Source organism: Salmo salar, chromosome ssa15 (assembly GCF_905237065.1).
Source record: "Salmo salar chromosome ssa15, Ssal_v3.1, whole genome shotgun sequence".
Classification (NCBI taxonomy): Eukaryota; Metazoa; Chordata; class Actinopteri; order Salmoniformes; family Salmonidae; genus Salmo; species Salmo salar.
This window is the reverse complement of record NC_059456.1, coordinates 74697854-74712015: the sequence shown is the minus strand read 5'-3', so window position 1 is coordinate 74712015 and position 14162 is coordinate 74697854. Positions and strand designations below refer to the sequence as shown.

The 14162-nt window shown below is 42.9% G+C and overlaps 2 protein-coding genes across 13 annotated transcripts in view; one reads left to right on the top strand and one right to left on the bottom strand.

Moving 5' to 3' along the window:
- The window catches only part of LOC106572137 (kelch-like protein 17), a 36368-nt gene extending 31328 nt beyond the window's left edge, over positions 1-5040 (bottom strand). For 4 of the 10 annotated variants that reach the window (XM_014146006.2, XM_014146007.2, XM_014146015.2 and 1 more), the window contains exon 1: positions 4763-5040. In XM_014146006.2, the coding sequence (XP_014001481.1) occupies positions 4763-4765 (3 nt within the window). In that variant the 5' untranslated portion in view covers positions 4766-5040. Of the gene's footprint in view, positions 1-685; positions 1323-4762 lie in introns of those variants that run through there. The other 6 variants (XM_014146010.2, XM_045696058.1, XM_045696057.1 and 3 more) reach the window with 5 other exon arrangements.
- Positions 5030-14162, top strand: part of noc2l (NOC2-like nucleolar associated transcriptional repressor) — a 30150-nt gene continuing 21017 nt past the window's right edge. For 2 of the 3 annotated variants that reach the window (XR_006759074.1, XM_045695220.1), the window contains exons 1-12: positions 5030-5164; positions 5663-5803; positions 5928-6114; positions 6404-6520; positions 6901-7015; positions 7124-7214; positions 8811-8889; positions 9128-9238; positions 9722-9835; positions 10173-10361; positions 12518-12657; positions 13182-13293. Coding sequence is in view for 2 of the 3 variants with exons in the window: in XM_045695220.1 (XP_045551176.1) it covers positions 5139-5164; positions 5663-5803; positions 5928-6114; positions 6404-6520; positions 6901-7015; positions 7124-7214; positions 8811-8889; positions 9128-9238; positions 9722-9835; positions 10173-10361; positions 12518-12657; positions 13182-13293 (1422 nt within the window). In the remaining variant the exon portion in view is untranslated. 3 annotated transcript variants of the gene reach the window in all.

Genomic DNA, 14162 nt, shown 5'->3' with positions numbered 1-14162 from the left:
AAACGGGCTGAATATACCTGACTGTTGGACTAATGATTACACCCTATATCAGTTAGATGCAGTCAATAGTGTGCAAGTCGTTATCTGTGTCAATGTTTGCCACCTTGATTACTCACATTTCTCTCGACCTATGAACAGTGCGTACGTTGCAAACTTTCATTCATAGGCTAGGTTGTAGCAACTTCATGATAGGTTTAGGTGGATTTTCCCTATGCCCATCTGTTTCATTGAGCTGGGTGAATATGGTGTAATATAAATAAGGCCATTTTATTTTTTAAATCAACTCGTCCGCCACTGCATTCAAGACCATTGTATTTTTAACGCATACAAGTTTGCCACCACCTATGAGAATGCATTTAGTCACTGCAGTAAAGACACACCGACTGCATTATCCGCGGCCATGCAACACAAAGCTATTCCACATACACATTTCCTTTTTGACTCATTCAGCATTCTGGATGGCTGCTAGACATACGGCTTCAATTTATGCAGGCCATTTCCCCGTTGTGACCGTCACCATCTTTGTTCGTTTAACAACATGCATGCTGTCATCACGCCTTCCCACTTGAGCTTGTTTCTATTCATTTATATTCCTAAAGATGTGGTACTGCACCCCAACTCCCACACCATCTACTTCGAATAGCAGTGTCATCAGCAAGAAAATGCAAAAAAAAAATCCAATTACCGGTGATAAACGTTGCAGTTTCGTCGCCCCTCTTCACTGAAATGATGGGGAACGTGAAAACACGAGATGCATCCAAATTGATCAACTCTACTGCCTGTCTCGGTCCATATGAGAAAAGCATACGACATAAAGAAAGACTCTATTCAATCATGTTGTTGACGTACGTAAATGCAAACTGCATGAGCAATGAGTGACATCAAATGTTAAGGTGGACCTGAAGAAGTGATGCTTAGATGCCTTGTCGCGTAGATAAAACGAAACCTAGGCAGGAAATGTTTGTTGGCTGTGTAATTGTAAAACGCGTTTGTGACGTTCATAAATTATAACTACCGGTATGTCTAAGATGCTATCTAGACCACCTTAAATCGACAGTGCTGCTGCAGCCCAGTGAGCACCGTCCGACGCTAACGTCCATAGACCTTGCGATTTGGTCCGTCCACCGTTGCCTTGATTTCAACGTCTACAGACGTCGTTTTTTTTCCGGCCTCGAGTTGGCCCAAACATGGACGTCTATGATTGGTTCAGATTTGGTCCGGTCTGAACTCGGATCTGGCCCAAACATAAACGTCTATGTTTTGGAAGTTTGGACAACACAGTACAGTGGAGCAGGGTTTTTTTTGCCCTAGCACTACACAGCTTATTCAAATAAAAGCTTGATGATGAGTTGGTTAATTGAATCAGCTGTGTAGTGCTAGGGCAAAAAAAAAATGTGCACCCGGAGTGGGCCCCAGGACCAAGTTTAGGAAACCCTGCAGTAGAGCACAGCAGAGTACAGTACAGTAGAGCAAAGTATAGTTCAATACAGAAGAGTACAGTATAGTTCAGTACAATAGATGAATACAGTATGAGTAAAGTACAGTATAATATACTATATTGTACTTTACCCTACTGTTCTGTACTCTACCGAACTAAACTGTTCTGTAGTGAACTAAACTCTACTGTGCAGTTCAAATTTGTGAAATAGACTTCTATGATTGGTTCAGATTTGGTCTGGTCCAACCAAATGTGGTCTTTTTGGGGGATGGGGCTCATTAGAATAATATCCAGCATGCTTTGCAAGAGTTAATTTACATTTACGGCAGATGCTCTTATCCATGTTTATTTTATTCTACTGAGCCATTTTATGTCCGTATTCTTATATTTTATTATTTATAATTGTTGAAGGAACCTGCAAGTAAGCAATTCGTTGGTTGGTATATACTGTACATATGACTAATAACTTGAAACGTCAATAAAAGACGACTTTTTAATATAATTTTGCTCACTGGGAGGCTACTCTGGACCTTCTGGCCACTCAACAAGGCACAAAACATAACCTCCAGCAAATGATCATCCTCTATCAAGTCCAGTGGTATTGAAAGTTTTCAGTGGGGACCCAGTCTTTTCCGGAAGAATTTCTGTATACACCAAACCCTACCCCAAATCTAATAACCATAAAATTGGTACATAAACATATATTTTACCTGCGTGCTCAGTCCCCTCCTGTACTCCCTGTTCACCCACAACTGCATGGCCAGGCACGACTGCAACACCATCATTAAGTTTGCAGACGACACAACAGTGGTAGGCCTGATCACCGACAACGACGAGACCGCCTATAGGGAGGAGGTCAAAGACCTGGCCGGGTGGTGCCAGAATATCAACCTATCCCTCAACGTAACCAAGACTAAGGAGATGATTGTGGACTACAGGAAAAGGAGTACCGAGCACGTCCCCATTCTCATCGACGGGGCTGTAGTGGAGCAGGTTGAGAGCTTCAAGTTCCTTGGTGTCCACATCAACAACAAACTAGAATGGTCCAAACACACCAAGACAGTTGTGAAGAGGGCACAACAAAGCCTATTCCCCCTCAGGAAACAAAAAATATTTGGCATGGGTCCTGAGATCCTCAAAAGGTTCTACAGCTGCAACATCGAGAGCATCCTGACCGGTTGCATCACTGCCTGGTACGGCAATTGCTCGGCCTCCGACCGCAAGGCACTTCAGAGGGTAGTGCGTACGGCCCAGTACATCATTGGGGCTAAGCTGCCTGCCATCCAGGACCTCTACACCAGGCGGTGTCAGAGGAAGGCCCTAAAAATTGTCAAAGATCCCAGCCACCCCAGTCAGACTGTTCTCTCTACTACCGCATGGCAAGCGGTACCAGAGTGCCAAGTCTAGGACAAAAAGGCTTCTCAACAGTTTTTACCCCCAAACCATAAGACTCCTGAACAGGTAATCAAATGGCTACCTGGACTATTTGCATTGTGTGCCCCCCCAACCCCTCTTTTACATTGCTGCTACTTTGTTTATCATATATGCATAGTCACTTTAACTATACATTCATGTACATACTACCTCAATTGGCCTGGCTAACCGGGCTATCTGCATTGTGTCCCGTCACCCACCAACCCCTCTTTTACGCTACTGCTACTCTCTGTTCATCATATATGAAGTCACTTTAACCATACCCACATGTACATACTACCTCAATCAGCCTGACTAACCGGTGTCTGTATATAGCCTCGCTAATGTTATTTTCCACTGTCATTTTACTGTTGTTTTATTTCTTTACTTACCCATTGTTCACCTTATACCTTTTTTGCACTATTGGTTAGAGCCTGTAACTAAGCATTTCACTATAAGGCACACGTGACAAATACAATTTGATTTGACTTGATTCAATTCATTACACTTATCTCTTATCAAAATTAAAAGAAAACAAATTACTCAATAAAAATGTATTTTTCGAATTCATCTTTCTTAAAAACGTTTGTATATTGTCCCATAAAATAAGCTGTACTTTTTTTTGGTTTTGCTGACCCCACTGCACTTCCCCCGCGACGCGACCCCAACTTTGAATACCACTGGTCTAGACAGACAAAAACTTCGATAGACCAGTGACGCAATCAGGACGTCCGATCCTATATAGCCGATTTGTCAAGATCACGTTCCAACAGAAACCAGTCTGGTTTCCCACGAGATTAACATTAAAGAAACTAGACGAGTCTTCCAGATGGCTAGCTAAAGGTTTCTCCTTTCATCTGTGGCTAAAGCATAACTAACATTGATATTGCTGCAATAGCTATCTTCTTACCTAACTGGCGAGACACCGGCCGCCTTGACAAATGACATGGGATTCAGCTAGTTAGCTTGCAATCAAGACTCACCAGCTGCCGTCTGTGTCTCAAGGACAGCACAAATGTATTTCTATTTGTAACATTTTCCAGTTGCTCGCTAACACAACAATATGGTGTAGTCCAAAAAGTGCAGCATGCAAGAGATTCAATTTATCAGTCTTGGATTGTTAATCATCACTTCAACATCCCATGTCGCATCAAAGCAATGCGTTTTATCTATAAGGCTACAGTATATCGCTGCACACACAATTGACACCGATAAGTAACGTTACTTAGCCTGAAAGGGGAAACTAGCTAACGTTAGATATATGCATTTTAAAACCGTTTTTATATCGTGCAAAAAACACAAAGTGAACTGATAGATGTTGTGCTATTGCTCATGATAACGATTGAGAAACTGAATACAAAATCTATTTAGATTAACAACCTCTGCAAAATCTACAGGATTTGCTAAAATAATTTAATGTAACGTCACATAACATGCGTCAGATTGGTGGCGTTCGAGGTCGTATTGTTTTGTTGTCACGCTGCGCAGATTATCAGTCTCACAATGACTGGGGAAATAATGTAATGCCTCAAGAACCACATTCATACGATACAATCAATGTGAACGAACATGTGGGTTGCAAACCCGGATGTCATGCCAGAGGAGCGCATAAACCTGCTAAACCATTGCTGAATATTAATACATCCGAGCCTCCTGACACAACGACAGTTTCCCCACCCAGGACGACTAACAATTTCAATCGGTCCAATTAATAGTCACCGTGGCATGCCCAGATTTCACCTACGGGGCTCCAAACTCACATACAAGGGACAGTACTTAAATCGGCCCACTTTGAAGAAATCTAAATGTATCGACTAGGGGAGCAGTCAACACAACTCTCTAGGTCCCAGCAGGCAACTGATGCAAGGCATAATAATAACCCGAGTGTGGTCACCAAACCACCTCTGTTACCATTTGATCTTGTCCTCAGGGTAGACCACACAGATATGTTGTATCCCAAAATGACATATCGCGCCATTGTCCTTTCAACAGGAGCGTGTCCACCTTGCCACCTGTACTTGTGTGCGAGAGACTCATCTGAGTCACACACACAGCTCCGCTGTGACGATCAGTGTTTGCACCAGCGTCTCCTGCCCACCAGAACGGTCTTTCTTTTCACAAACTCTTCTGGTAAATTACTCATGCGAGCATGGTCATCAAACCATCTGTCTACAGCAATTTTGACACTGGTGTGCAGCGCGACATAAAAAAACGAGCTGGAACGCCCCTACAGACTAACACCATTGCATTGTGGGAACCGAATTGGTAGTCACGTTTTTGATCCAGCATGGCAGGAAAACAGAAAAGCAAAAGGTAAGTTGCTCACAGTGAAATATGGGTACTGAACACATTTGTTTTATGAAATAACAACGTAGCTTGTTTCTCTGTGTATTGTACATGTCAAGTGTTTTGTGTCGTTCTTTATTTGCCTTGGAATGTTAAAAGTGGAGTTGATAGCGCACTTGAAATGATCGTTAGCCTTAGCTAATAGTTAGCTAGTTTGCTTGGTTAGAAATGGTTGGCATGCTCGCTAACCAAGTTAGTTGAGTGATCATCATGTTACTCCCCCGTTAAGTTTTCAAGTTTGTTTTGGCATGGCTTATTGAAATGTAATGCTAAACGGATTAAACTAGTTAGCTAATTTAGCCAACTAACTTTACTCGCCATCATAGTCACTGCAGAGAGACTATTGTAACGTATCTGATAAAACTCGCTAGCTTGTTTAAATATAGCTAAGTAACTAATCTTTGACTTTGTAATTAAATATCTTAATGTTTGCTAAATTGGCTGTTTATTGTTTCTATGTTGCAGGAAGTTGGAGGACCTCAGTGTGGACGAGTTCCTGCTATCTGGCTTTGACTCGGCAGGTGAGGCTGATTCTGAGGATGACACTCCTACACGGAATGGACAGAAATCGAAGAAGAAAGCAGGGCAATCTGCAGCTCAAGACAAGTAAGTGTTTCTCACTTCAGTCAATGTCTGCCCCAGATACTTTAGTATACCCTAAAAATACAAATGTCCTCCCAGGTCACCTGGTCGATTGTTATCTAATACATTAGTATTTCCTGTCCTGCAGGGGTGATGACAAAAAGAAAGGCAAGGCATCTCAGCACAAAGACTCACTGTCAAGGCTAAAAAGTAAAGATCCAGAGTTCTATAAGTTCTTGCAGAAGAACGACCAGACCCTTCTCAACTTTGACGACACCGACAGCTCCGAGGATGAGGAAGAGAGGAAGTACCACACGCTGCCCAAACAATTGGAGGTACCAGGACTTTGACAAATGTTTCATGATCTGAAAATGTAATTCAAATGATGTATAGAGTGATTTTTCTGATCTAAAATGGTAGCCTATGCTTGACTTAAACCTGCAGCATTGGAGAGGAACATCTCATTTTACACTTGTAAATGTCAAATTTGAAGGGATGCAGATTTTACACTCAACATGTGTTCGTTCATTATCATGATTTATATTCCTTAGCGTGTTTTCTTTGTCTCTATAATGCCCTTAACCTTAAAATTAACATTCTGAAAAATGTAATGTGTGACTGTAGGAGGCCAGTTCTGATGATGATGAGGAACAAGGAGAGTCCACCAAGAAATCCAAGAAGACAGCGGATGTTATCAAAGTCACAGAGAAAATGGTTGACGAGTGGCAAGCCGCAATCAAGGTAACACTTACCTACAGGCTATCCACCTAGCATAGACCTCAACCTTTTTCCTCTACCAGACTTGAGGTGTAGTCATTGTAAACAGACGACACCAGGATGCAGGATGCATAATGGTCCTTTTCAATAACCAACGTTTGACGCATATTTTCTCTCTGCAAATAGAATAGAGCTTTGTCCCATCTTCCACCTCTCAAACCTCTGGGTTAACTACTGTCCCATGAGTGTCGTGATTAAAAAACAATGCCTACCAGGCAGCATTAATTAGGAAGGAAAAACATATTATATGAAGTCAAGAGGCTTTTGTTTCTACTGTACCACAATACCAGTGGTTTTGCCCTTCATTCATGTGTCTTTTCTTGCCTCCATCCCTTTGTCTTCAGGATGAGCCTACACCTCGCCTCTTCAGAGAGATCACACAGGCCTTCAAGGCTGCCGTGGCGACCACCAAAGGAGAAGGGGGAGATCCGTGTCGATACAAAGTGGCCGACAGTTCAGGTAGGGCTCATACCCCCCATTAAGTGTGTATGATCCCCTCTTTAGTAGTGTCAACATACTTTAGCCCCAAGGACGATGATGTAATTTGTGGTGTGTGTTTTCCAATAGTGTTCAACGCCTTGGTCCTGTTCTGTATCCGAGACGTGTACGTGGCTCTGCAGAGGATGCTCAACCTAAAGCCAGATAAAGACCAGAAGAAGTAATAAATGGAGACCTTTCTTCTTTACATAAGCTTTAACCATTTCCCTGATACTTTAGTTTTGAGTAGAAAAATTGCTAAACCGATTAACCTCTCTCGGGTATATCGTCCCACCTAGTCAACAGCCAGTGGAATCGAGTGGCGCGATATTCAAAAAACGTAAAAATGCTATAACTTCAATTTCTCAAACATATTACTATTTTACACCATTTTAAAGACAAGACTCTCGTTAATCTAACCACATTGTCCGATTTCAAAAAGGCTTTACAACGAAAGCAAAACATTAGATTATGTCAGGAGAGTACCCAGCCAGAAATAATCACACCCATTTTTCAAGCTAGCATATGTCACAAAAACCAAAACCACAGCTAAATGCAGCACTAACCTTTGATGATCTTCATCAGATGACACTTCTAGGACATTATGTTATACAATACATGCATGTTTTGTTCAATCAAGATCATATTTATATCAAAAAACAGCTTTTTACATTAGCATGTGACTTTCAGAACTAGCAAACATACCGAAAACTTCCGGTGAATTTACTAAATTACTCACGATAAACGTTCACAAAAAACATCATTATTTTAAGAATTATAGATACAGAACTCCTTTATGCAATCGCGGTGTCAGATTTTAAAATAGCTTTTCGGCAAAAGCACATTTTGCAATATTCTGAGTAGATAGCGGGCTAGCTAATTTGACACCCACCAAGTTTGGCGTCCACTAAACTCAGAATTACTATAAGAAAAATTGGATTACCTTTGCTGTTCTTCGTCAGAATGCACTCCCAGGACTTCTACTTCAACCACAAATGTTGTTTTGGTTCAAAATAATCCATAGTTATGTTCAAATATCCTCTGTTTTGTCCGTGCGTTCAGGTCCCTATCCGAACGGTGACGCGCGGACGCATGTCGTGACAAAAATTCTAAATATTCCATTACCGTACTTCGAAGCATGTCAAACGCTGTTTAAAATCAATTTTTATGCGTTTTTTCTCGTAAAATAGCGATAATATTCCGACCGGGAGACGTCGTTTTCGTTCAAAGACTCAAAGAAGAAAATGGACTCTTCACGCGCACCCCCGTTTCATTGTTCTCAGATCGACCACTTTCCAAATGCGCTACTGTTTTTCAGCCAGGGACTGCAGAGTCATCATTCCCCGTTCTGGCGCCTTGTGAGAGCCTATGGGAGCCTTAGAAAATGTCACGTTACAGCAGAGATCCTCTATTTTCCATAAAGAGGCTATAGAAGGCCAAGAAATGGTCAGAGAGGGCACTTCCTGTATGGAATCTTCTCAGGTTTTGGCCTGCCATATGAGTTATGTTATACTCACAGACACCATTCAAACAGTTTTAAACTTTACGGTGTTTTATATCCAAATGAAACAATTATATGCATATTCTAGTTTCTGGGCAGGAGTAATAACCAGATTAAAACGGGTACGTTTTTTTATCCGGATGTGAAAATACTGCCCCCTACCCTAGAGAGGTTAACCAACGAGCCAATGTATTTTATTATCTGTGTCAAGGTGATTTACATTTTTTTTTAGGTGTATCCATTTCGGCCTTTCCCCTCTCATTTTCTTATCTTCAGGCCAGTGCTTCCATCTTCCAGTCCTAAGTGGCAGAAGAACCAGGTGGACATCAGGATGTATCTCAGTGGAATCGTTCAGGTTTGTCCCGCTATTTATTTCATCCTCCCTCCTATTTTCCCTTCTTTTTCCCCCCTCTTGTCTGAATTGTCACTGATACCTTTCCCTTTTCTTGCATACGGTATTTGTGTTGGATGACCCTAGTGTTTTTTTTAATGTTTCTACCATTTTTACTCTTATCAAAGATGCGTTTCAATTGATGTACCTCTACTTACAACAGAAAATAAATGGAACTTTAACTCTCCTCCTTCGTTCCCAGCTCTTGTCCTGTCTCACAGAGGCCACCGTCATCAGTGCAGTTCTGAGGCACGCCAACCAGCTGGTTCCCTACTACCTGTGTAACCCCAAACAGTGTCGCCACCTGCTCAAGGTGACTTCCGGTTACCACAGCAACACCTATATGTAGACTGACCAAACTGCATGATGATCATCGGGGGAATTAGGCAAATAATGTTTCTGTAATGTAAAGCCGTTATGATTTAGTTCAAAGGATGATAACCCTGCAGAGATAAACCACATTAATATCGGTTGAGTGTATAAACGGTGTTGTGCAGCACTGGAGGATCCCTTCCTAAGAAATGGCCTGTTACCGCTGCCAGAACCGTGTAACTCCATTTTGTCCCCGTATAGTTTATTTTATTACATTCATTGAAAGTAGTAGCGCTGACATTTCATAATTGTATTTTCATAAATGGTCAAATATGGCTGTTTTTGTCATTTCCTGAAAAGCTTTTAACGATGCAAGATTTCAGACAGCGACTCTATGCCCTGGACTGGTAGCCTTGCTATTGGGACCTGGGTCCTCCATTCCCGACGCTAGCTCTGTCCACCTCTCTCACCTTTTTCTTTCTAGCAACTGATCAAGCAGTGGAGCACCGGGGAGGAGACGAGCCGCGTGCTGGCTTTCCTGGCCCTCAACAAGATCTGCCGACACAAGCAAGACACCTTCCTCAACCCCATCCTCAAGGTATGTCCTCTACGTCTCTCTCTGTTCCATCCTCTGGGGAGGTGAGACCATCATGGGTGAAAAATGCTTCATTCATTTGGCCCACCGTAGTTAATACCCTTCAGGGGTGAGTAAGTAAGGTGCATGTCTCCACATCTGCATTAAAAGTGCTAAGCAAATATCGCTTCCCAGTTAGTGGCAAATGTCTGCACATAAAAATTCCTGGAAGGTGGCACATAGCAGTACAAAGTGGAAGGCGTAACGTTGCCTGCACAACTGTTGGAACTCCCCAAAATGAACATTTGTATTATTTTAAACTGAACTCGGACACCCTTTAACCTCGTTTTTTTTTCCTCAGCAAATGTACATCTCGTACGTGCAGAACTGCAAGTTCACGTCGCCCACCGTTCTGCCTATGATCAACTTCATGCAGCGGACGCTGACAGAGATGTACTCGCTGGACACACAGGCCTCCTACCAGCACGGCTTCATCTACATCCGCCAGCTGGCCATCCACCTGAGGAACGCCATGACCATGAAGAAGAAGGTTAGCAGTTAGTCGCACATCCATTCATACACTAGGGCCTGAATTCACAAAGTGTCTCCAAGTAGAAGGGCTGCTCTAGCATCACGTGCCCCTTTTATAATGTTTTAAAAGGCGAAACTGATCCTAGGTCAGCACTCCTACTCTGAGATGCCTGGTGAATTTCGGGCCCTGGATGTAGGAAATAAGGATAAGGAAATGATGTTGTAGGATACCAGGAAGTACAGCTGATGACGATAATAGAAGGAATAATGTTAACTATAAAGGTTTTTATACTGGTCTGTGATATTCTAACATCGGAGCTAAGCGTTCCATTATTGGTCTCTCAGTGGTTCCCAAACTTGGATATTTTTATTAAACAATAGAATGAGGGTGAGTTTTTGTCACAACCCGGCTTGTGAGAAGTGACAAAGTGCTCTTATAGGACCAGGGCACTAATAATAATAATCATTTTGCTCTTTATTTAACCATCTTACATATAAAACCTTATTTGTTCATCAATAATTGTGAATAACTCACCACTGGTTAATGAGAAGGGTGTGCTTGACAGGATGCGCATACCTCTGCAATGTTGAGTTGTATTGGAGAGAGTCTGTCTTAAATCATTTTCCACACACAGTCTGTGCCTGTATTTAGTTTTCATGCTAGTGAGGGCCGAGAATCCACTCTCACATAGGTACGTGGTTGCAAAGGGCATCAGTGTCTTAACAGCGTGATTTGCCAAGGCAAGAAACTCTGAGCGCAGCCCTATCCAGAAATCTAGCAGTGGCTTCTGGTTAAATTCAATTTTCACAGAACCGCTTGTTGCAATTTCGATGAGGCTCTCTAGTTCAGATATCGGTAAGTGGACTGGAGGCAGGGCATGAAAGGGATAATGAATCCAGTTGTTTGTGTCGTCCGTTTTGGGAAAGTACCTGCATAATGCGCACCCAACTCACTCAGGTGCTTCGCTATATCACATTTGACATTGTCTGTAAGCTTGTTCATTTGCACACAAAAAAATCATACAGTGATTGGTAGACCTGTGTGTTGTCCTTGTTAATGTAGACATAAAAGAGCTTCAACTTCTTAATCATAGCCTCAAATGTGTCCCACCCCACACGTTGAATATAGTTGCGGAGAGTCCCTGTAATCCTAGAACCAGATCATTCAGGCGAGGAAAAAACATCACCCAGATAGGCCAGTTGTGTGAGAAACTCGTCATCATGCAAGCAGTCAGACAAGTGAAAATTAATGAACTTTAAGCTCGTCTCTCAATTCCAAAAAAACGTGTCTGTACTTTGCCCCTTGATAACCAGCACACTTCTGTATGTTGTAAAAGCGTTACATGGTTGCTGCCCATATTATTGCATAGTGCAGAAAATACGCGAGAGTTCAGGGGCCTTGCTTTAACAAAGTTAACCATTTTCGCTGTAGTGTCCAAAACGTCTTTCAAGCTGTCGTGCATTCCCTTTGCAGCAAGAGCCTCTTGGTGGATGTTGCAGTGTATTGGGAGCAACTGCTTGCACGCGCATTACCACTCCACTATGTCTTCCTGTCATGGCTTTTGCGCCATCAGTACAGATACCAACACATCTTGACCACCAAAGTCCATTTGATGTCATAAAGCTATCCAGTACTTTAAAAATATCCTCTCCTGGTTTCCAGTGGTTTGCAGAGGATTTCTTCCTTAATTGACCCCCCATAAACGTAATGGACATATACCAGGAGCTGTGCCAGGCCCACCACGTCTGTTGACTCATCCTGCTGTAACACATAGAATTCACTGGCTTGTATGCAAAGCAGTAATTGTTTCAAAACATCTCCTGCCATGTCAGTGATCCATCGTGAAACGGTGTTGTTTGAAGAAGGCATTGTCTGTATATTTTTATTTTTTTTGACTCCTATGGCTTATAATTCAAATTGTCATGTTTCTAAATGTCTGCGCAAGAGTGAAGGTTTCCCGCGAGAGCTTAACGGTTAATGTATTTAAAAATAATTTCAATCACTTTTTTATTTGGCGTACCCCCGACAGCTATGTAGCCCTGGGGAACCCCAGTTTGGGAATACCTGGTCTAGACCATTGCTCGTCTAACTGTAACCACCAGCAATTGCATGTACATCGGTGCTGATGTTAAATGTGATGTACTTTAAGGTGTGTGTGTTTTTGATCCCTGCAGGAGACATACCAGTCGGTGTATAACTGGCAGTTTGTCCACTGCCTGTACCTGTGGTGTCGTGTGCTCAGCACCCTGCACCCCAGCGACGTCCTGCAGCCCCTCATCTACCCACTGTGCCAGGTCATAGTGGGCACCATCAAGTGGGTACACACACACACACACACACACACACAGACCTATGGGCTTAACTTGGGATCATACTGTTTCATGGGCTCTGCTACTGTCGAACACACTACCAGGATGTCACACAGAGATCTATGGGGAAGGAGAATACTGCATCGCTTTTCTGAAAGTGTAACATGAATATAAAGCTAAACCATCTGTTTTTCACCTAGTTGTTGTATAGATCAACAATAACACGTGCTTTAGTATGTATACCCTATGTTAGGGTAGGATGTCTAGTTAGCATGATACGACCAGCCTATGGTCTCTGCAGATTTTCTATTGGTTATCCGTCTTTGACTTGAAATACAATCACATAACATAAAAACGTTTACAGACTAAGCCTAGACTAAAAAGCATGCTCAATAGGGGGGGGGGAGAATTTGGTCCACGACTAGGCTTAATCTGTCTGTGAAACTGCACCAAAAAGTTTAACTTCGTGCTTTCACCAGCAGGTGGTAGTGTTGACCGCTGTTGTGAATCTATCTGTCTTACTGTGCAGGCTGGTACCCACTTCACGCTACTACCCTTTGAGGATCCACTGTGTGCGAGCCCTCACCCTCCTCTCTGGCAGCACCCACACCTTTGTGCCCGTTCTGCCCTTCCTACTGGAGGTAAGACCCCTTACCCCCTGCCAGAGGTGCTCATCTCCTCCCAGAGCAATACTCTCGTGGGCTTATATTTACCAAGCATCTCAGAGTAAGTGCTCTGATCTAGGATCAGTTGGGCCTTTTTCTTTACTTGATAATGAATAAGAGTACATTGACAGCAGGACCTGATCATAGATCAGCACTCCTGCTATTTGACTCTTTGTGAATAGGGATCCTGCTGGCTTTGGCTCCCCACCCTACTGTAGCTCAACTAGTTCAGGGCTCTCCAACCCTATTCCTGGAGAGCTGCAGTCCTGTAGGTTTTCACTCCAACCCTATTCCTGGAGAGCTGCAGTCCTGTAGGTTTTCACTCCAACCCTATTCCTGGAGAGCTGCAGTCCTGTAGGTTTTCACTCCAACCCTATTCCTGGAGAGCTGCAGTCCTGTAGGTTTTCACTCCAACCCTAATCTAGCACACCTGATTCTAATAAGCAGCTGGTTGATAAGCTGAACAGGGTTAGTTACACCTGGGGTGGGAGTGAAAACCTACATGAGGGTAGCTCTGCAGGAACAAGGTTGGGGAGAACTAGTTCATCGCTAACCAGGACCTTGATCAGCTGAGTCTGGTATGTTAACTTACAACAGGGTTGGCTCAAAACTCTGCACGCATTCTCAGTAGCTCACTAGGACGAGGGTTGGCCACCCCTGCCGTAAGCACTTGTGTGGCCTAGATCAGAAAAGGTTGAATAGATGTGAGCAATATGGCGAGAGGACAGCATTGGGCGACAGACCCAATGGAAACACAATGTGGGAGTGTTGTAACATTTTGTAAGGTGTCAGTGGAAAGCAGTCTGTAGGTCTCAACAGCTAAACACGGTGTAGGTTCTGAAAGA